This window comes from Bos grunniens, chromosome 11 (genome assembly GCF_055505025.1).
Source record: "Bos grunniens cultivar Pamir isolate PY7600 chromosome 11, Bosgru_T2T1.0, whole genome shotgun sequence".
Taxonomy (NCBI): domain Eukaryota; kingdom Metazoa; phylum Chordata; class Mammalia; order Artiodactyla; family Bovidae; genus Bos; species Bos grunniens.
Genome location: NC_141175.1, coordinates 101207554 through 101230904, shown reverse-complemented (window position 1 = coordinate 101230904; position 23351 = coordinate 101207554). Strand labels below are relative to the sequence as shown.

The window sequence follows — 23351 nt, the reverse complement described above, 5'->3', positions numbered from 1 at the left end:
ACCACACTGACAATCAGTGATGTGCCCTGGGGAGATTTCCATCTGCACAAGTTCTCATTGTTATTCCTACTTAAAGTGACTGTTTCGGAAACTACTGTGGGCTCTTCGAAGCACTAAGGAGCTAATGTCTGTTTCTTATCAGGTTATGTTGCCTGAAGGCAGTGCTGTCAAAATGTCACAGTGGTCGATGCCATGGGGTGACTGTGGACCCTGTTCTGATGATCAGGTTCTCACTGTTGTCCAAATGACCTTGAGCAGGTCATTCTCCTGCAAAACTGTCTCCCTAATCGAACATCTGGGATAATGATTTGGGTAGCGGGTAGCAGTTAGCATTGACCTTGATATGGGAGATTGGAAAAATCCACCCATTCGACATCCCCTCTGTGTGCACACCCTTTCCTAGAACCGTCTCCACTTTGCTTTGAAACATGGGGCAGGCACTGATGCAAACAGAAGCATGAAAACCTGTTTCTATTTCTGCTTCCTTGGCCCCCAGCTCTGCTGTGAGAACATGCCCGGGCTGGGCTGCTGGAGGGATGTGGGAGAGGAGCCTAGGGATCCCAGGGGAGACCACCCTAGACCTGCCGGCCCCCGCGAGCCTGTCAGGGACAGCAGCTGGCTGAGTGGGCCCAGCCCAGGTTCACCAAGTCCAGATTAGCAGAACCATCCGAGCACCTGACGATGATGGAGAATGAGAAATAGAGGGCCCTCGTTGCTTTCCAAACCCTCCTGTGTGCTTCTAAGCCTCATTCTCTCCTACAATGTGCGCACTGATTTTTTTTTTTAATGTAAACTTTTTATTGAAGTACAGTTGATCTGTGATGTCATGCCAATCTCTGCTGTACAGCAAAGTGACTCAGCCATACATATATAGACTTTCTTTTTTAAAATACTCTTTTCCATGATGGTTTATCACAGGATATTGAATATAGTTCCCTATGCTATTTAGTAGGACTTTGTTGTTTATTGATCCTATATATAACAGTAGTATAACATATCTATGTGTATTTTGTAGTAGTTTATGGGCTTCCCTGGTGGCTCAGCAGTAAAAAATCCACCTGCAATGCAGGAGCCTTAAGAGACCCAGGTTCGATCCCTGGGTTGGGAAGATTCCTTGGAGAAGGAAATGGCAACCCACTCCAGTATTCTTGCCTAGAGAATCCCATGGACAGAGGAGCTTGACAGGCTACAGTCCATAGGGTCACAAATAGTCAGACACGACTGAAGTGACTGAGCACTCAGCCCTCACTGTAGTAGTTTATAAGAGTTCACTAACCCCAAAACTCCCTGTCCTTCTCTCCCCCACCCTCTCCCTACGTGCACAGACTTCTGTTTTAAAAAGTACATTGTCATATAGAACATAAACAGAAAAGCAATCAAAGCAAATGTGAAGCTTTGAAACACATTTTTACAAGGCGAACATGCCGTAGGGCCACCCCCAGACCAAGAGCTGGAGCAGATGAGGGCCCCAGAAGCCCCTTCCTCTCCTCTCTGTTACTCACCGCCCCCCCCACCCCCTATCCTAACCCTGCAGATAAACAGATAAGTGGAATTTTCTTTGATTGCCTGGATGGTCTTTTCAAGGATGAATGCCCTCTGCCAGCTCTCAGCTAATCAGTTTACCCCAAAGTATGCAAACACAATTAGCTGTTCCCGGACCCATACAGCTTATCGTTGCCTTTGTTCCCTGACTCAGCCCATTACCTGTCCGCTTAGATGTGAGCAAAGGATACGTGAAGTCACTGAACAGTAAGCCAAAGGATGCAGGCCTCTGAGTGTGTGTGTTTTTTTTTGCTTTTGACAAATAACTGCTCCCAGATGGCTTAAGAAATTAGATCACATATTCAATGTAGTAGTAAAGGCTCTAAAACATGATTACTTTTTAAACCATAATGATGAATAATTCTTAATGAATCTAGTGATCTAGAGTTCTGATGTTTCTTTAAAATTCCCAAGCATTTCAAGAAATTTAATTCATTTCTTATGTAATAGGAGATCAATAAAACATTCCCTTATTTCCACTGCTACCAGACATTGTTAAGCATGAATTGTTAAATTCCTTTCAAGTATCATAATCGGTTACATAAAAATGGTCTGGTTTAACAGGGATCTACCTCAGTGTCAGGGTTTTTTGGGATTGTGCTAGAGAGGAACAGAGCATCAGCAGGACATCCACATTTGTGGCAGCCACCGTTGGGTTCATAGTTCTGTATCACTTTAAGAAAAGAGCCATGTGAACGAAGCCAAGGTGGGATCCTTAGCGGGGGTCCCCAAACTTTTTGGCACCAGGGACCAGTTTCTTGGAAGACCATTTTTTCACACACTGGGGGCCTGGGGATGACTGAAGTGCATTACATCCCTCGTGCATTTTATTTCTATTGTTATTGCATCAGCTCCACCTCAGAGCATCAGGCATTAGATCCCGGGGGATGGGGACCCCTGCTATATTGGAGCAGTGAGTAACTCTAACAGCACTATCAAATAATGGAGTTTTCCCCCTCTTCCTCAAGGCCTGAAGGGATCTTTCTACAAACTCTATGTTGATTAGAGTACTCCTGAGGGGACGAAAAATATTATGAGGGGCCTTTGACTGCTTGTACTACTTGCTCTTCTACAAACTTCATCTTTCACTGGAGAATGATCCATGTTTTTATTACCAACAGGATTTCTCAAATTTCTCTCAAGTCCCCACAGAAATACTGCAAAAGCCCTGAATAAAGGCAACAGAGGCAAAAATTATTCTCCAAATCAATTTATATGATTCATCAAAACCAATTCCTTGAAATACATATAAACAGAAAACAGTGCTACCTCTATCATTTACACAGAATCTTCTTTCTCACCAATACGAAAGTGTTACCATTTACTCTATCCTTAATGAAAAAAATGTATGCTTTCTCAGGTCCTAGTCCAATAAATAATCTCCCGTGTCAGCATTACTTTCCGTAAGATAAACATCCTCAGAGCTTTGGGATACATCTGATATGTGGATCACAAATTTCTGTCCATCTGTCAGGGTTATGAGGGTCTCTTGTCCCAGAGGAAGGGTGAGTTTGATGGTGCTTTCTGTGGCTTTATCCTCCAACAATACCTGGATGAGCTGTTGTGGGGTGGGTGGGGCAGGGAGGCGGTGTTTAGAAGAAAAGATGAAAAGAGAAAGTTACGCTTTTCCATTTCAGGACCCACCATTTGAATTCTGCTAGCACATGCTCATTTCACCCTGGACCTAGTGCAGGGGACCCCGACTTCCCAGGGGAGCACTCAGGGGCTGCTAAAGACTTTGTGGAAGGAATCTCAAACCCAGGATGGCACAAGAGAGGGTGTTGGGGGTTGGCGCAAGAGTGGGAGTGGGTGGCTCCCTTGAGGAAAAGGACGGGGGCACTGCAGGTGTTTGTGAGGCCAGAGAGGGACGACACTGCCCTTAAAGGCACGGGGGAGGGCTTCCCTGGCAGTCCAGGGGTGAAGATCCTGTGTGTCCAATGCAGGAGGTGTGCGTGCGATCCCTGGTTGGGGAACTAGGATCCTTCATGCCATGAAGCTCGGCCAAAAAATTAAAACTTAAAACAGACGCAGAGAGCCTGGATCAGTTGTGAAAATCAGGAGGGAGCCTGTGAAGTGCCCACGGGTCACCTCGCAGCTGTAACGCTCGTCACCTTGGCTGCTTTCCAGATGGATACTGACCCTATGAGCCGACACAGTTGGCTCAAGTTCCCACGCAGACCCTCCCTCCACCACTGGTCAAATAGACCAGTATATAAAGGAGGAAGTCTGTGAAGACTCTCATGGGTTACATTAATACTCTGCTGCTAAGCTGCTTCAGTCGTGTCCGACTCTGTGTGACCCCATGGACTGCAGCCTACGAGGCTCCTCCATCCATGGGATATTCCAGGCAAGAGTACTGGAGTGGGGTGCCATTGCCTTCTCCGTACATTAACACTCTATAGGGTAGTAATTGACATGAGACATTCACAGACTCTGATGTTGGCTCTCAGATAGTCATCAAGTTGCCTGAGCAAACCTTCCTATCAGAGAAACAAGGATAATACGCCACCCTCAGCTCCAAGGGTATTCGAAAGATGGGCAAATCCTCGGATATGATTACTTTCAAACTGACAGAGATGTATTTTCTTGGTCTGATTTCTTCAACAGTGCCCCCTCCATCCCCATAAGCTAGCATATTTTGACAAAGATGTGCAAAAGGTGACTTTGAACACAAGGTTAATGAAAGTACATATCTCACCCATTCTCCATAAATTCAATGATAACCATCACCAACCAAGGAAAAGATGTTTTTCTTCTCTCAAAACAAAAAAACAAACAAACAAAAAAACAAATACCATCTGTCTTCATCTTTACCTTTTGGCTGAAGTCACTTATTTTTAAATATTTTTGCCTTGCTTTCCTGCTTGAGTATATGACCTAAACTGAAAACTGTGTGTGTGTGTGTGTGCACGTGTGCATGCTCAGCTGTGTCTGACTTTGCAACTCCACGGACTGGAGCCCACCAGACTCCTCTGTCCATGGGTTTCCCAGGCAAGAATACTGGAACTGGTTGCCAGGTTAAGGAGAATGGCCTTTATTTAATATCAGTATAATTTTCCCTTTATTCTTAAGACATGCCTTGGCATCTTACTATTTTGAGCATCGGGAGAATGGACAAGAGCGACAGATGGAAGTGGCGGTGGGGATTGCTGACTTGAGTTGCTGCTGTAGATGCAGGGACTGAGCTGAACTGTCCAGGGGGGTCAGCCCCAGGGGTGCAGCTGAACAGGTGTTAGCTCGTGGCAGATGAAAGCAGATGGGACCCCGAGCGTGTGCTTTTTTGTTGAGGACAAGTGCACAGGCTGACTAGTGAGGGCAATGGAAATTAGGCGAGCCTAACTTTTCAGTGTTGGAGTGTCTAAGTCATTATAGCTAAATTGGCAGGCTCGCGTGCGCACAAGCAGGCTTAATTAATCTCTAATGCATATTACCTTGGGTTATCTGACATTTATCTGCTTGTATTGCTTTATTATGTTGTTCAATTATTTAATGTTCTCTCTACTGTTGCCACCAATTAAATATAGGTGGAATACACCCACTGCAATAAACTTCAGAGTGACTAGTGGATTGGGTAGAGAGTGTTCTGTAAAGGTGTTCAGATTAGGAGGTTTTGTTGGAGAAATAATAACAATGACTAGGATTATGGGTACTTTTTATGCTTCTAGGAATTTTACAAATAATTAACGTATTTATACCTCATTATAGCCTATGGAATTAGACGTCTTTATTTCCATTTTGTAGAAGAGGAAGCTGAGCAGACAAATAAAGCAACTTGCCCAACGTTCTCAGCTCCTCTGTCCATGGGATTTCCCAGACAAGGATACTGGAGTGGGTTGCCATCTCCTTCTCCAGGGCATCTTCCCGACCCAGGGATCAAACCCATGTCTCCTGCACTGGCAGGGGGACACTGGCAGGGCTCAGTTTACCACTGAGCCACCTAGGAAACCCGCTTAAGTGGAAGACGTGGGATTTGAACCCAAAAAGTTATGTACCAGAACTGCTCACAGTAGGCTACAGATATTTTCCCAAATCATCAGACTTGAACATCCAGCTCAGACACGCATCCTGTTGGGGCTCCCAAGTGACTAGGGTAAGCCCCCCGGATGGGTCCTGTCACCCAGGACAGGATGTATTCTCCAGAGGGTCAGGAGCCAGGAGAGGGTTCTCTAGGGCACAGTCTGGCCAACCTGTCCCTTCTCCAGACTGAGCTGGGCCTTCTCTCTGCCCACGGCCCTGAATCACCAGCTCAGTGAGTGCAGCCTGAACCGCCTCCATCTGCTCCTTCTCTCAGTGGCCCAGCACCCCTCCTCCCTCACCAGTCCTGATTGGGGGCCAGTCTTTTCCTGTTTCCCGGTCTCCTCTGTCTTGTTGGCTTCATATACACACTCCCAGGGGAGATGAGTTTCTTCTTTACAGATTCACATTAGAGTCTCTAGCACAGAAGCACCGGGTGTTGAATTCACTGTCTCGAGGTCAGCAAATGAACGCCTGATGGAGACAGAGGGCTGGTGACTGTGAGAACTGGCTCTTTGGCTCCTGTTTCATTTGTCCAGGCCAGTGGGTGTCTCGTCCAGTCCAGCTCAGTAACAGTCTGCCGAGGTTCTGCGTGCTTGGAATGGGAAAGGGCTGCGGGGCATGGACGGGCATCCCAGATGGCGTGAGCAGTAAAGAACGCACCTGCCAATGCAGGAGACACGAGTTCGATCCCTGGGTCAGGAAGATCCCCTGGAGAAGGAAATGGCAATGGACTCCAGTATTCTTGCCTGCAGAATCCCACGGACAGAGGAGCCTGGTGGGCTACAGTCTATGGGGTCACAAAGAGCTGGACACAACCGAAGCGACTTAGCATGCACACAGGGCACAGACAGTTCCAGCTATGACTCAGCCACATGGCTTTGACCATGTTTCATCCAGGTTGAGGTCACACTCCTGCCTTCAGTGGTCTCCTAAGTAGACTCCTCATCTACTCAGAAGGGGAACTTGTGGATGTGAAAAGAACGCCAGGTAAAGAGGCCAAGCTTCCAAACATGTGTGCAGGAGTTTTAGAAATTACTACTGACAGGTGTTGTCAGGGTTTTTTCCCCCAACCAGCCCACTCCCCTGCCTCGCATCTAGCTGAACTTCCTGCTCAATCTGCCTCCCCTCCCTGGCACTCAAGACCCCATCTCAGATCTCTGTATCCTATGTCCTAGTCTTCTGGGGGCCTGGACCATCCTCCTCCCATCTAGCACTGTAGGAGAAGAATGATGAGATCAAGCAGGCCAGGGTGTCAGCCTCTGTTCTGCAGTTTACTTGCTGTGTGACTCTGGGCCTCCGCTTAGCTTTTCTGAGCCTCTGTCTCCTCATGCATGGCATGAAAATGATAAGAACAGATACTGTGCAGGGTTGTATGGCTTTGAGACAATATATATCAAGTGTGCACAGTATATTCGATAGGTAGCCATTCTTACTTTCATTATTTTTTTAATATGTATTTATTTTTTATTTACTTGGCTGCCCCAGGTCTTAGCTGCAGCATGCGGGATCTAGTTCCCTGACTAGGGATCGAACCCCAGCGTCCTGCACTGGGAGTACGGAGTCTTAGCCACTGGACCACCAGAGAAATTGCCTTACTTTTCATTATTTTAATTTTCTGGCCATGCTGCAAGGCTTTCAGAATCCTAATTTCCCCACCAGGGATCAAGCCTCAGGCCCTGGGACTGAAAGCGCAGAGTGCTACCCACTGGACTACCAGAGAATTCCTGCAACCCTTATTTTTGTATCTTTCAAGATGGACCCCAATTCTACCCTTTCAAAAATCCTTTGTACTCAGACTGTGCAGTGTTTCCTTTCTTTAAACGCTGCCAGAGGCTTTTTCAGTGTATGTCACTCCTCGTAGCTGTAGTGATCTGCTGCTCAGTGAGTCTGTTCATGCCAGGCAGGCTCTGGGAGGGCCAGGGGAGAGCAGTCCCCATATTGCACAGCTCTCATCAGACCAGGCATGTTTTGGAGCTAAGCAGTGGTCAACAGACACACTGGCAAAATCGCTTATAGCAGAGATGAGTCTAGAATCCTGTGTCCTTGTTTGGACAATGTATAACCCCCTCTATGGGTTTCTTAGGGCTTCCCTGGTGGCTCAGATGGTAAAGAATCTGCGTGCAATGTGGGAGACCTGGGTTCAATCCCTGGGTTGGGAAGATCCCCTGGAGTAGGGAATGACAACCCACTCCAGGATTCTTGCCTGAAGAATCCCATGGACAGGGGAGCCTGATGGGCTACAGTCCATGGGATTGCAAAGAGTCAGACACAACTGAGCGACTACGCCCAGCACGTGGGTCTCCTAGCCCTCTGGGTTCTCACTTCCTGAGAACACCGGTGGATGGAAGGCTGGGCCACGGTGTACATACCTTGTTGCCCGTGACGGTGTCTACGAGGAAGCCAGGTACCCTGACCACCACACTGCTCCCCGCCGTGGCACCGGGGCTCTGGCCCTTGCATCTGAGCATCACCCGGGGGGGATCCGCACTCAGGCTTTCATGCTCCTGAGCTGGGGGGCAGTCTGGAGGGTGGTGGGGCTCATGGTCTGGCTGGACAGGAGACTGGTCATCTGGCAGTATCTCCTTGAGACTTCCCACGTTGTCTTCCTCCTCTTCCTCCTCAATGCACGACTGAAGTATGTGAATCACATATTCCGAAAGCAGCAAGTGAAACAGGTGCCAGGAGCCTACATGAAATAACAACCCCCAGTGAATAAGCACACAGACAGATGGACAGGTAAACGGATCCCCGTGGAACCAACAGCTTTTCCAGGGCTCTCAGCTCCTGTGCACTAGAGCCTCACTCCTCCTGGCAAAGCCTGAGTCCCTGCAGCGTCCATCACCCTCGCAGCATCCCACACCCAGAGGACCCCAGAAGGTGGCTTTAGCACAAGGTGCTCAGTGAGCTGAGTCATGACAGGGAACATCAACACAGCTGCTGTGACATGGGAGGAGGGCCACCTTGCAGAGAAACGGGTGCCCTTCCCAGAGGTGGAGAGAGTGCCCCTCGACTACCCACTACCTGGCTGCAACTCCTGGGGGGAAACGGGTGAGGGGCACAGGGGCTGTCCTTAGGGAGCTGGTGGGCAAGGGCCAGCTGAGTGGTCTGAATCCCAAGGCCTCTGGCTCCAGAAAACAAAAGGATAATTAACGTTCAGTTGAGAAACGGGGTGGGAGGAGATCTAGCCTAGAACAGTTCTTAAAAGACAATTTTTTAAATTAATCTTTAAAAATCTTTTTTTTTATTTTAAATTTACTTATTTTTTAATTGAGGGATAATTGCTTTACAGAATTGTGTTGGTTTCTGCCACATATCAAAAAGTAATTTTTTAATGAAGATAAACCGTGATTCTCACACAGATGTAGAATGGACGCATTTCAAAGATTTTTATGGGACTCAATTCATGAGAGAAATAGCAAGCTGCTGCAACTGATTATAGCACTGGGAGCTCAGCTCGGTGCTCTGTGATGACTTACAGGGGAGGGATGGGGCAGTGGGAGGGAGGCCCAAGAGAAGGGGATATATGTATACATACAGCTGATTCATGTTGTTGTACAGCAGAAACCACCAGTATAATAGTAAAGCAATTATACTCCAATAAAAAATAAATTTAAAAAAGAGAGAATTCAAAGGACTAAGCATACACAGACAGTAAAGCATGCCACTGACATTAATTTACAAAGAGATGCCACACAGCTGTCCTCAGCTGTACCCACCTGACACATGATAGTTTGCATTTCTGGGCAGGAGAATCATATTACCTGTTTGATACAATTTACAAGACTTGTAAAATAACTCAGACCATGAACGATGGCACCAACCCCAGAAGGGCGTGTGGACCCTTTCTGTGCAATTCAAAGCTCTGCACAAGGTCCACTCTTTTCTGTTAGGTCTTGGGTGAGAGAGCCTGGTTCTGTGACATGACATGGTCTGGAATAAGTCTGACCCCAAAACAACTCTTCACTTGTTTCACTTTGTGAAACCGCGGTCCGTGTGCAGAGAAAGAATGGGTGGTGTGAGTACTCTGATTTCATATGAAGGTCCAAGAAGGTGGAGGGCACCCGCTCTATGAGTTATCAAAGGATGCTGCAGCTTCCAAGCCATCACATTACAGCCCCGACAGTGAGCCCTGGGGGGACTCGGGATGGAGGCAGGGTGTCCACCCCGCGTCTAGTAATCAGCTGCTGCAGCCGTCCCAGCAGCACCCCCCGAGGAGATTCAGGGTGAGAAAACACAGGATACTGGCCCTGGAGAGCCGAGAAGCATATCAAAGGAATGATTTCAGTGAGCCCAGACTCTTGCATCCTCCCACAGACAGAAGAGCACTAAATTCCTTAGGGCTTCCCTGGTGGCTCAGATGGTAAAGAATCTGCCTGCAATGCAGGAGACCCAGCTTCCATTCCTAGGTCTGGAAGATTCCCTGGAAGAGGGCATGGCAACCCACTCCTGTATTCTTGCCTGGAAAATCCCATGGACAGAGGAGCCTGGCGGGCTACAGTCCACGGGGTCTCAAAGAGTCGGGCATGACTGAGGGACTAATACACACACACACACTCCTTAACTTGAGATGTCAGGTTTTCTTTAATTAAAAGCAATCTTTTGATGTTCCCACTACTTGGTCTTTGTTGCAAAAAACTCAAGTACATCCTGGCTCCGCCCCTCACCTCTTCAGTCCCTCAGAGCTACCTGAGATGCTGTGTCCTAGGCTTACGTCCTCAGTTTTGTCCATTAAATAAAACATTACTCAACTTTCAGCTTGTGCATTTTTTTCAGTCGGCAGTACAAACTGCTGAAAGGGCTGGTTTTCCTTTTGTGGTTGTACCTGAACTCTGCCCTGGAAGAGCACCAACATTAAGCCCGTTGTCCTGACCTTCATGGGCAGGGCCTCATGATGAATGGGTGTCACCTGTGTGGCTGCTTACAGCCGAAACCCTCCAAAGAGACCCAGAGTTTGCAGAACGGTCTAGACTGGGGCTTGTCTGCTCTTTGTCCGCTCTTCCTGATCCCCGTACCTGCTGCAAGGGCCTCTGGCAGCCCTGGGGCAGGGGTTCCTCACCCTGACTGGTGTGCGAGCTCGTGTGGTAGAGGCTCTGTCTGTTTGTCCATGGCTGTGTGTCCAGTGTCCAGGAAGGAGCCTGGGACTTTACAGGATGCACAGATATCTGCTGAAATGAGTGATCCCCTCCACGGGGCCGCAGGCCTCAGGGATGACTGTCCCTCCCCACGACTCTCCTGTCCTGTGCATCAGCACCACAGCTGTGACAGGTGAGACCTCCCCAGAACAGGAAGACCATCCATTTGACAAGAAAGTCTGCAAGACAGACTCTGATTTATTCTTCCATCTGCACACAGTGGTGTCAGTCATTCAGTCGTGTCCAACTCTTTGTAACACCAGGCTCCTCTGTCTATGGAATTCTCCAGGCAAGAATACTGGAGTGGGTAGCCATTCTCTTCTCCATCTTCCCGATCCAGGGATTGGATCCAGGTCTCCTGCATGGGCAGGTGAATTCCTTACGGTCTGAGTCACCAGGGAAGCCCACAGGGGGAACTTTATCAATTGTTATTCCTGGAAGTTAAATCCAGGTGCCCCAAAGAACCCATTTTTTTCCTCCATCTCAGCTGGGAGTAAAAGAGGGTGCCTGGTTCTTTTCTCAGAATGTCCCAAAGCAGATAATTCAAAAGTCAGAGGAGATTTCCTGCATATCTGACAATGACAGCAGGGGAATGATAAAAGAAACTTCCACATATTGAACTCTAGAGGAGGCATCTGGCTTTATACATGAGGGAACTTGACTCTGATGCTAACGAAAATAGTATCAAGTTTGTGGCCTATCAACCCTACACAGGTCTTCTGCTTTGACTGTTAGAGAAAAGGACATATTGACAAGAAGTAAAGAACGTCCATGTTGAAAACAAAGATTAAACGCCTCCCTTCTGGGGACACCAACGCTGGTCCTCCTTCAATGATAAGACTCCGCTTCCAGGTGCCAAGGCCTCTCTCTCTTTTTTTAAACACTGAGGAAATGACTTGCTTAATATTCTTTGTTCTGACAAGATATGAAACTGTGCTGCTCTCCAGAGCATCCAGAGCAGCTTCTCAGGGTCATCTGGAGAGCGGGCTTGTGGGCCAGACATAGTGCGTGTGTGTTAAGTTGCTTCACTCATGTCTGACTCTCTGCGACCCCATGGACTGTAGCCCGCCAGGCTCCTCTGTCCATGGGATTCTCCAGGCAAGAATACTGGAGTGGGTTGCCACGCCCTCCCCCCGGGGATCTTCCTGACCTAGGGATTGAACCCACAACTCCTGCATTGACAGGAGCATTGTTTACCAGCAGGGCTACCTGCGAGGGCTGGTCCTTAGTCTGGCTCAAGTAAAACTTTGTTCTTATTTTTGATTGTTTACTGATTATTTTCATGGACAGGAGAGTGAGGCAGGGTCCAGCCATTTGATGAATCATCGTGGTGTTGTTATAAAAAGATTAGCATGGTTTTGTGTGATTCTCTGTGTCCGCGTTGTATTTTACATAGAAAGGCGAGAAGATGGTGAGTGGGTTTCACACAGCCATATGGGAAGCACTTAGCTGTAACCACACCTGTGGCAGGTAGACTGCACAGCACTGCGTTCTCGGACTTACCGAAGCTGTCTCTATGACAGAGGGTCATGGCTTTGCTCACTGCCATGAGGAGGAAATTCCACCTCAGCTGGAAGCTGGCGGCCAATTGGAGAAATTCCTCTTTGCTTCTGCTTGGCTGTTACATTTTAGAAAGAAAAAAAAAAATGCTGGGGTTTATGATAAAAATTGAGGCGAGCATGTTGTCAAAGTCGCCCACGGTGGGTGCAGACACTGATGTGGCCAAAGTGGGAGAGGAGGCGGGAAGGGCAGGGTGGGAGGCCCAGGCCTGGTCTCTCGCCATCCCTTGTCGGGGGTGATTCCTGGCAAGACCTTTTGAAGTGCGGGGAGAGAAGGCAGGAGGTGGGAGAGGGGCCTACTTCTTTTTTTAATCCCCACAATTTTTTAAAAAGAGGTCACTTGTGAGGACCCCTTCAGAGTGACCCCTGCAGGGCAGTCCCACTGAGGCCCCCTTGGCAGTTGCCATCGGGGACATCGGGGGCTAATTTATACTTGGCAAGTCTGATGCTGTGATAAAGGGGCCCAGAATCCCACAGTGATGGGAGGAAGGGGGCCGATTTTGGAAAGCACCAAGCTGGCTGCTGCACTGGGTGAATTATCGAGGCCCGGAAGGTCCACCTGTGTGGTCATCCGATGGCCTGAGTGGCACTAAACTGGGTGCTGGGGGATGCTGTATGTGCAGACCAAGGAACTCCCCAGCCAGACCGACAGTAAGCAGCCTTGGGTTGCACTTCTGGTGAATTACAAACTGACAGAGCCGCAGGAGCTCCCCCGCACAGGCTGGGGTGAACCCCCTGAACCTCCCCTGCGTGGGGACCACCCACAGCCTCAACCACAGTCTCAACCACAGTCTCCAAGGAAGAGAGTGGTGACTGGCCAGGAATAAAGAGGTGCCTTTCCATCTCTGCTTAGCTTCAGCCCCCACCGAGAACCCCCAAAGGACCACTCGGGGCTCTGGGTGGGTGTGGACCTGTAACCAAGCAAGACCCTATGGGGGGGGCCTCCCTGGGACAGGCACCCCCCACCCCCATATCCTCTGCTGGGGCTCCTCGCTGAAGTACCCAGATGATAGCATCTTCTGTATTTTTCCTGAGTTTTTCCAATGCTAAACATCACCAACAAGTGGAAGAAACTACTTAATGATCAGGAGCACACAGCCCGCAGGCCTTCCAGTGTCTAAGGATCAGTAACGTTAACTGCCCTGTTATCTCAACATCAACCAATCAGAGAACTGTGCAAAGCTAATCACACACCCCGAGACCCTCCCCCTCACCTGGCCCTTGAAAATGCTTTGCTGAAAGCCTCTGGGGAGTTTTGAGCATAAGCCCCTTGTTCTCCTTGTATGGCCCTGCAATAAACCTTTCTCTGCTCCAACCTCTGACCTTGTAGTCTGTTCGGCTTCTCAGTGCATCCTGAACACGAACCTGGGTTTGGTAACAGACTTGCCTTAGCAGGGGCATCCTCTCCGCATGCTTCTGGACCTCCTGGATAGGGGGTTTCTTGGGAGGACCCCTGCTGGGGTTCAGCACACACAAAGATGTGCCTAAACCACCCAGAGAAGGCGCAGTGGGCGATCTCAGCCCAATCCCCGAGCTTTCCCCCTCTTGCCAGTAGCATGACGCCTTGGGTTCCCACGTTTAGAAATTCCTCTTGGGCCCAAACTGCACGAGAACTGGGGGAACCAAATGAAGCACAACACAGCTGAGCGTCTCCTTGTGTTCCAGATGCTAACAACTTGAGATGATTAGTCATCTTGGACATGCCGGAGGCTTCACATTTTAACAGCCTGAGTATTTTATTGACAGTAGTCTTTTTTTTTTTTAATCAGACAAGCTGTTTTAGAAAAACAACCCCATCAAATGCAGGCAGACACAAAACCACCGCTTTCCTGAGATGTCTCATTCATGAGGGCTGTGGAGGTGAGGGTGGACACACCATGTCACGTGGGCTCGGACGCAGGCTGGGCCTGTGCTGCTGCGGGGCAGGACTGGTACCCGTGGTCTCAGTGGGCTCGGCTGGGGTACAGCTAGGCTGCGTGAGTGCCCGAACCGAGGACCAGAGGACAGAGAGCTTCAACCTGTTGAACAAATCGGAGCCTCCACAGCTATGCAACTGTGCACGTGACCTCTGGCACAAGTGAGCTTTGCCAAGGACCAAGGAGGAGAAATCAAAGCCACGCGGCAGGGCTTCCCTGATGGCTCAGTGGTAAAGAACCACCTGCCAACCTAGACGCTGGTTCGATCCCCGATCCGGGAAGACCCACATGCTGTGGAGCAGCTAAGCTCATGTGCCACAACTACTGAGCCAGAGTTCTAGAATCTGGGAGCCATAACTACTGAGCCCACGTGCTGCAAGTGTCGAAGCCTGTGCACCCCAGAGCCAGTGCTCTGCTACAGGAGAAGCCACCGCAACTCAAGAGTCAGCCCCGCTCACTGCAGCTAGAGAGAAGCCCACGGAGCAAGAAGACCCAGCCAAAAATAAACAGATAAATAAAATGATAAAAAAAAAAAACACACAGAATCTGAAAAGATTATTTCTAAGAAGCAAAGAATGAGAATAGACACCTGCAAAGGCTTAGAACCCAGCTGTCAAGCTCCTCCCTGGGCTTTCTGGGGGAGGGAGGAATTGGGAAGACCTGTTGTTGGAGACTGCTGGAGGAAACTCGAGTCACATTCTGGTTCCAGGCCCTCCAGGGCTCTCTGGTGCAGAGATGTCTCCCCTCTTCCCTAGACTGGTACCCCGCTTTCCCTATGCCCACTCCACTCCTCCGACCTCTCTCAGGAATGCTGCCTCCCTTTCTCAGCTTAATTTACTCTTACCTGCCCTTCACCTCCCAGTCAAGCCCATTCCCAGATGCCTTAGCTTTCAAAGGGTGGTGTCTTCAAGGGCAGAAGGCGTTTGGGGTCCACTGGGGCCTGGTGCTGGGGTTCCCCCAATAGCATCATCAGCTCCAACAGGGTGACTGGAAGCAGCCTTTGGCAGGAGGTGCTCTTTGGAGGAGGCCCCTTCCATTCTGTCATTAACCTCAAACCAGGCACCACCCCCCACCACCCCCCGGCTCTGCCCTGCGCATTTCCTGCTCAAGTACACCTTTCAGGCCTTTTGATCATGCAATGCTTTGCCTGACCTATTGCTTCTTCCCGCAGATTAAAGAAGTAGAAATGAAGAGTAAGAATCAACAGATGACCAGATCTCTTTCCCAGCTTCCCCTTTAGTAATCTCCTGAACAAACTGTGTGAACAAGAGAGCATCTAAAGAGAAGGAAATGGTAACCAACTCCAGTATTCTTGCCTGGAGAATCACACGGACAGGGGAGGCTGGCAGCCTACAGTCTGCTACTGCTGCTGCTAAGTCACGTCAGTCGTGTCTGACTCTGTGTGACCCCATAGACGGCAGCCCACCAGGCTCCCCCGTGCCCGGGATTCTCCAGGCAAGAACACTGGAGTGGGGTGCCATTTCATTCTCTAACTCGTGAAAGTGAAGTTGCTCAGTCGTGTCCGACTCAGCGACCCCATGGACTGAAGCCTACCAGGCTCCTCCGTCCATGGGATTTTCCAGGCAAGAGTACTGGAGTGGGTTGCCATTGCCTTCTCCAGCCTACAGTCTATGGGGTTGCAAAAAGTCGGACACAACTGAAGCACACATGCAGACATGACAAAAAAAATAAAAAGAGAGAGAGAGAGACTGCCAGGAGTGGATAAGCCTGGACACAAGCCTGCATGCAGTGGAGGATGGCGAGGACCCTTCCCTCCTCTTCTCAGTGATTAACTGAGATCACTTCCCCGTTTCCCTTTAAAGATGTTCAGGGCCAAGCAGAATCTCTAGAGGTGGTTTTGGGGACACCAAGTTTCATCATCTCAATCCAGATTGCAAGCATTCTGATCAAAACCAATTTTTTTGTCTACCAACATGTGCTTCACTCCAGTATTGATTTTTGAGCAGTGAGCGGCTGAACCTGATTCAGTAATGCGACTTTCTGATACTGGTGATGATGACAATCAAGCCAAAGGGTGTACTGAACCCAAGTGACGTGTCTGTCAGGAGGACCAAACCCACCCACATCCAAAACCAATTCATCCTGGCTTTCATGAACCCAAGCCTGACACTTTCCTGGGACCGTATGTAAAACCCCCATATGAGCACCGTTCTCCCTGAGAAATCGGGTATCTCCTGGCACATCAGTAAACAATGACGTCACAGTCATCAGTGATCCCAGCCCTCCAAATGCGAATTCCTGAGCCCTCAGGGCACCAAGGGAGGAAAAGAATAGCTGCAATCTGGCACCCACAGGCTGCAGCCATTCCCTACGGTGAGCCCTGAGGATCTCTGGGTGTGAAAAACACAGGATTCTGGCCCCAGATGGCTGAGATGCATATGAAAGGAACGACTTCAGAGAGCCCAGACTCCTGCATCTTCCACACACAGAAAAGCACTAGATTGCTTAACTTGGGATATCTGGTTTTAATTCACAAAATGCTTTTGATGTTCAGACTACCTGCCCTTTCTTTGTTGCAAATTTCTATATAACCTGACTCTTCCCTCTGCCTCCTTGCAGCAGTTCTCTCAGGGTCATTTGAGACGCTGTCTCCCAGGCTTCAAGTCCTAAAAACTTCCGCTGAATTAAACATAACTCTCAACTTTTAGGTTGTAACTTTATTTTTAAGTCAATATCCCTCAATGGACAAACCTATCTCCCTCCTAAACACTCCTGCTTGGTGTTCACACACTCACAAGGGCAAACGTGCTCACACTTACCTGCCTACACCCACCCACACACATGCTCACCCATGCACACATGTGGCACTTGCAAGCAAACACACACACTTGTATGATGTACAAGCCTCCGAGATACCACTTCCCCATCCTGAAGTACCATCCCCACCATGACACACTTTTGTCCAGAGCCCCAGAGAAAACCCTTTCCCTCTGCACCAGGTCCTGAGCACTCAGTGCTATAATGTAGCTAGAATGACCAACACTTGCTTCTTTTCTTTAAAAAAAAATATATGTTTTTGTACCTGGAAGACAAATTCTTGGAGATTCGAAGACAGACAATTCATGAATACACTGAGATCTGTTGATGTCCCCAGCAAAGAAATTAAACTGCTCAAACCTATCAACAGACAAAACAAACCAAAAGATGGTGAGCCATGCGGCAGAATTCCCCAGTAGGTATTTGTATACCAGGTAACCTAGGGGACCACATCCTCACAGCAGTTCAAAGGCATCCCCTGGGGCCTCACACTCATTGTGAACACAAAGGCTGCCTTCTTGGGTGGGATGTGTCACCCCAGGTCGTCTGGTTCAGAGCTCTGTGCTTTTGCCTTCCAGTGACCCCATCTGCTCCTTGTTGAAATGGGAAGAAAGATTTTGAAATCATAACTACACCTTGTAATTACGCAGAACCCGGCTCCAAGTGAGCTCACTGCATGATACAGACATGACCTCACCCATCCCCGCTGTTTTTATAAAGGGGATGAAGGACATCAAAGCCGCTGAGGGATGTTAGGTGCCTTGCCGGGGGCTGTGGACTCTGTCAGCACAGACCTGAGGGGTGGAGGCTGGGAAGTGATGGGGGGACCGGGGCCCCCCCACCTGTGCAGGCAGCAGTGGGGGAGAGAGGGCATAAGGACAGCCTTTGGTCCCCCCAGCTGAGTGCCACCACACGCCAGGAAGATTTGGAAAACCCAGTGGACTGCCTCGGCCCTGGCAGAGGCACCGCCAGGCTCCATCCGGAAGTATTTCCAGGCACGTCTTGAGCATTCACCTGTTAGGCTGTCTCCCTGCCAGACCTGTGCCCCCTTGGAGAGACACACAAGGAGGCCCTGGAAGGCTGGCAGGCACTTGGGGGAGGCTGGCAGGCACTCACACCTCCTGGGTCTCTCTGAGCTTGGGCTGAGGTTGAGAGCAAGGTTTGGGGAGTCACCTGGGATTTCTAGCAGAGTTAGTGGCCTGGGAGGCGGGGTTTCCGTAGCCCTGAGGTCTACTGGGTTTGGTGTATGCTTTTCAGATGCTGGTTTGGTTGGAGGGGAGTCTCCTGGGGGAGGATCTGGGACTTGGGACAGCCGGGTAGTGGGGAGCAGGGAGATCTTCAAGGGACAGACAAGCGGTAGGGGAGGGGCTACTTATCAAGACTGTTGTTGTTCAGTTGCTAGGTCACGTCCGACTCTTCGCAACCCCATGAACTGTAAGCCCGCCAGGCTCCTCTGTCCATGGGATTTCCCAGCCAAGAATACTGGAGTGGGTTGCCATTTCCTTCTCCAGGAGATATTCCTGACCCAGGAATTGAACCCGTGTCTCCTGCATTGGCAGATGGATTCTTTACCACTGAGCCACCAGGGAAGGATCAGATTCATTTACTGGGGATGGCCATGCCAGCCCCGATCATATACCAAACACTGCCCAAAGCAGAGGCTGAAGGAGGATTACATTTCATCTCTGTGTTCTCTCCCAGGACATTGGCGCCGCTCAGGTCCCTGGGCAGGACTTTCTGGGAACTATCCAAAACGCCCTGATGGAAGATGGTGCATAGATCCGACTTCAGGACGCTGACCCTCCTGCTGTTTCTCAGCACCATCCTCATGGTCTGAAGACAAAGGACACACACAACACTTACTGAAATCTCATCATCTTACTGTGGCCTGATGCCCCCCTCTCCAAATTACCATGATTGTGTAGTTATCAAAGAGAAAGAAAACTGGATTGGGGGTATTGCCCACTAAAATGGAATCCCAGCTGACAATGAAAATGTCTAAATTTTCCACATTCTATAACTGCCTTTCTGAAATGCAGCATTTAGAACACTTCTGCTTGGGGGCAGGTGGGGGTGGGGTCTCAGGGCCTGTGGTGCCTCCTCTCCCAGCTCCTTATCCTCTGTGCCCCCAGCAAGGAGCCTGAATGCTCCAGAGAGAGAACCAGTGGGTGACTCGGGGTCTACAAGGCAAGTGTGTTTCTGGAAGAGCAAAAGGTGGGTGGACTCTACAGGGTGGCCGAGGGGACTCAGAAGCCATGTCTTTTCTTCCCCTGGGAGCCCTGGGCAGTGAATTTGGCCTCCAGTGTCCAAGGGGATCTTCCCTGGTGGCTCAGCAGTAAAGAATCAGCCTGCAGATGCAGGAGACGCAGGAGATATGGGTTCAATCCCTGCGTCAGGAAGATCCCCTGGAGAGGCGAATGGAAACCCACTCCAGTACTCTTGCCTGGAGGATCGCATGGACAGAGGAGCCTGGCAGGCTACAGTCCATGCAGTCACAGAGTCGGACACGAATGAGCACGCACATGTACACCCAAGGGGACAATCCAATCCCTTCCACACTCAGGGTCTGTAGGACGGGAGGTGGGTCACCCGTATCCCAGCCCCAGGAGCAGGTGCTACAGTCACTTCAGTTTTATGGAGAGGAAACCGGCCCTTGGGTGCTAAGTAAACCCCCAGGGCAATACTGAAGGGCTGGCTCCGAGCAGGGCTGGCTCTGGAGCCTGAGGTGGCTGCTGCAGACGGGTCAGGATGGAGGCTGTGCTGCAAAGTCATGGCCATCAGCCCTCGAGCACAGAAGGGGGAACCAGCTGGAGGAGCTGGGTCTGGGGGAGAAGTTCTGCGCCGGGAGGATGGAGACTGTCAGAGGCGGGCCTGGCTGGACGCCTCCCTGGCCGGGGCTGCTTTAGGGCAGAGGACTGTCTCAGGCTCTGTCCCCATCTGCTGCCATGGGATTTCAGCACAGAGTCCAGAACCTTTTCCCTGGCCCCTCTCCTCCCCTCCTCTAACAGTGAAGCTGTGTGGTCACTCAAGACAGAGAAGGTCAGAGCCCAGAACCTGGTGGCCCCAACACACACCTGGGTGGGTGGGGGGCCAGGACAGGGCCCGGGGGACACTCAGGAAACCTACCTTCGCCATGTTGGAAAGGTATGTCTTTCTTCTTAGCCTTTTGACAAACACAGTAACCTCTGTCAAGAGCAATACAAATGGCCATTACTGATCCTATGACTTCAAGTTCACATGACTGACTGGAGCGGGGTGGGGAAGGGAGCAGGCAGGGAGAGGAGGCGCACACAGGTGGTGCCCACAGCTGGCACACTTGTCTGCCCAGAATGGCACAGCCGCCGGCCTGCCCCACACAGCCAGGCCCCCAGTACCCTTGCCTCCCTTGCCTTTTCCCACATGGCTCTAGATCCTCCGGGGCAAGGTGACTAACCCCCTCCCCCGCCCAATGCTAGAAAAATGGTGTCAGCAGCACCTGCCTCGTGGGCTCTGTACAGGTGACCATTTTGCCCAGGAACTCTGAGTTCCTCCAGCTTCCACATCTTTGCATGCTCTCCTTGGGAAATGACCAGAAATGCGAAAATGAGAGAGGGGGACGCCCTCCTGGATGGGTTCATTCACTCATTTCATTCATGTGTTCATTCATGGGGATACTCCCTCCAGCACCTGCACGGCTGGAGGAAGGAGAGGGACCTCCACTGTCCAGGGGCTCCGGCTAGGGACGGGTCACCAAGGCACAGTCTCCCACCAGCAGGGCAAGCGCTCCCGGCAACATGAGCCATAGGGAGAAAGGAGCGAAGGCTTCTTGGGGCAGAAAGTGTCGGGAGCAGCTCCACCTGGAAGTGGATCTTCAGTCTGGGTCTTAACACGTAAGTAGGAGTTGGCCAGGCAAGGGGTTGGGGAAGGCCGATGGGGTACAAACAGCAGCAGGAACAAGGGCTTCTTGGGCACAACCAGTCAGGAGTCTCTGGGGAGCGCCAGTGGGTGCTGGAGGTCCCTGGGGGCAGGTGGGCGGGGATGGGTCAGAGGTCAAGCAGTGAAGAAGCGTGGCCCACCCACACAACAGGGACATGGTGATCACACAACCTGGGCCTGTGAGTTTCCAAGTGGGTCAAAGAGGGATCAACATAGCCACAGGTGCTGGGGAGATGGGAGGGGAGGGCTGTGTGACCAAGGAGAGTGAGGCTGAAGGCAGAACCATCAGTGTGGAAGCTACTGAAGAGCCTGGGGAGGGGAAGGGATGAGAGCTGGAGGGCAGGATGAGAGCAGGTGGGGAAGGGGCCATGGAAAACTGGACCCCTGTCCTAGGTCCCCTTTCCAAGCACGCACCAGACCTCACGGTTCTCTCTGGGGGACCCTTCCTGGCACATTCCTGACTGGTGATCACACACCCTGGGCCTGGGAGTTTCCAAATGGGTCAAACAGGGATCAATTTTAGCCAGGGGTGCTGGGGGTGCCAGGGGTTGAAGATAAGGCATGGCCCATTCTGTGGGCCCTCGGGGGAGATGGCACACACAGGGTGCCAGGGAGGCGGACTTGCAGGGCGGAGGGGAATAGGTGGGGAGGGCTGGGTGCCGGGAGAGGCCTGAGCTGCCCAGGAAGGGTGGGGCTGGGCGGGGAGAGCTAGAGGCGATGATGGAGAACCTCACAAAGGCAGGAGCGGGAAACAAGGGTATTTTCAGGACTGTAAAAGACACTGTCCGTCCAGTGGGCGTGTGCTGGAGTTTATGAGGACCACGGCGTCAGAGGGACACCAACAGTCAGCTTCAGGAAGGCCTGGAGCGGCCGCTGCAGGCTTGAGCAGACCAACAGCCTCCTGTGTTCACACTCCACGTGGGTGTGAATGTCCGGAGGCCTGGAGTGTGGGCAAGTTGGGCCTTGGGAGGAATTTCTAAGGAGGGAGCGATACTCTTGGAGCCTCGTGGGGCCTGAGCAGAGCACAGAGGGTCCAAGACCCTTGTTGGCCCTGCTTGAGTGGGCAGTGAGCCAAGGATGGCAGAGCTGGTTGGCCTCTCCCTTGCCTTTTCTACCTCCCCACCCCCTTGGCCCTGCTTGGGGAATCGGCAAGAGGGTGTGGATGGATCAACACACGCCTCCCTTATGGGCATTAAAGGAAAAGCTGAGAAAGCCGAAGTGGCCAGGACTTGTGGACTGCAGTTCAGTGCACGAAGGCAAAGAGACACCAGAGGGGAGAGGGGTCTTCCCTGGCAGTCCAGTGGGTAAGACTTCATGCTTCCACTGCAGGGGGTGTGGGTTTGATTCCTGGCTGGGGAACTAAGATCCTATATGCCTCAGGCTGCAGTAAAGGGGAGACGACCTACTCCACGTGGAAAGTTAGATGCTGCACTTGCATTCACAGAATCCACGTTCTCCATGGAAACCCACCTTTGAGTTTGGAGATCTGTAAGAGGGCTGGAAAGCCCTCCAGAGCAGAGAGGAGCCACAGCTTGAATTTCTTACTAAACAACCGGACAGATTTCAAATACTGAATAGAAACATCTTCCAAAAAGTCATGGAGGAGAACGTCCTCAATTCCCTACAACAGAAATGACAAGACACATGGCCGCCAGCCAGTGTGGGCAGCCTCCGGTCACAAGAGGCCGGGGGTCACGCGAGCCACAGCCCGAGAGAGGGGCCCCCACCCAGCTAAGGATGCAGCCACCACGGAGTCTTGGCTGCTGCCCCCTGGGCAGGACAGCAGGCTGCAGAGGCTGGAATCAGAACTCTTCCAAAGATTTCAAAATATTGAGGACAGATTCACAAGTGTATACAACATGAATGTTGGCTGAGACTGGTTTTGGTTTTGAGGTCAAACCAAAATACTTAAGGGCTGAACCCAGCCTCAAGTTTTCAACCTTTATGTTAAAAATTTTAGAAGCCCGATATTTTTTTTTCCCTAAAAAAAAAAATATAAAATAAAAGGTAAAAGTTCATGACAAGCTTAAGGAAAGCACATTTCACTCCAGAAATTACATATAATTGACTCCCAAACCACAATTAATCATTCTACACACAGAGTTCAAAAAACAAACCTACAAACCCCAGAAGCTGTGTACAATCCAAAGCAACGGTTCCAATTACCTATTTTTAAAAGTCCTCTTTTGTTGAAACATCAGAGTAAGGACTCTGACTCAATTCGGCCGGTCACCCTGTGTCTGTCCCTCTTTCTAATTTGTCCCTCTTTCTCTCTAGTGTCATCGGATCTCTCAGTCCAACCTTCCTCCCCTGTCACCTTGACTGTGGCGAAGCCTTCTCCCCACCCTCTGCTCCAATAATATGGCATCAATGTCACTGCCAACCCACCGTCTCCTCAGGAAGTCCCAAGTCTCCCACAGGGCAAGTGAGGCAGTAAGTCCAGTCACTGCGGCCTTCCCGCCCTGTGACACCTGTGACCACTCTCTGCCTCT

General features: G+C 50.6%; 1 protein-coding gene across 1 annotated transcript in view; it reads right to left on the bottom strand.

Annotated features, from left to right (window-relative positions):
* Nucleotides 1-2742: 2742 nt before the first annotated feature.
* RFX8 (regulatory factor X8) overlaps nt 2743-23351 on the bottom strand; it is a 52246-nt gene continuing 31637 nt past the window's right edge. The window contains exons 9-16 of the mRNA XM_086323887.1: nt 22330-22480; nt 20420-20500; nt 20071-20129; nt 18621-18777; nt 17210-17304; nt 12195-12309; nt 7929-8245; nt 2743-3100 (exon numbers count right to left, since the gene is read on the bottom strand). Coding sequence (XP_086180013.1) covers nt 2906-3100; nt 7929-8245; nt 12195-12309; nt 17210-17304; nt 18621-18777; nt 20071-20129; nt 20420-20500; nt 22330-22480 — 1170 coding nt within the window. The 3' untranslated portion in view covers nt 2743-2905. The remainder of the gene's footprint in view (nt 3101-7928; nt 8246-12194; nt 12310-17209; nt 17305-18620; nt 18778-20070; nt 20130-20419; nt 20501-22329; nt 22481-23351) is intronic.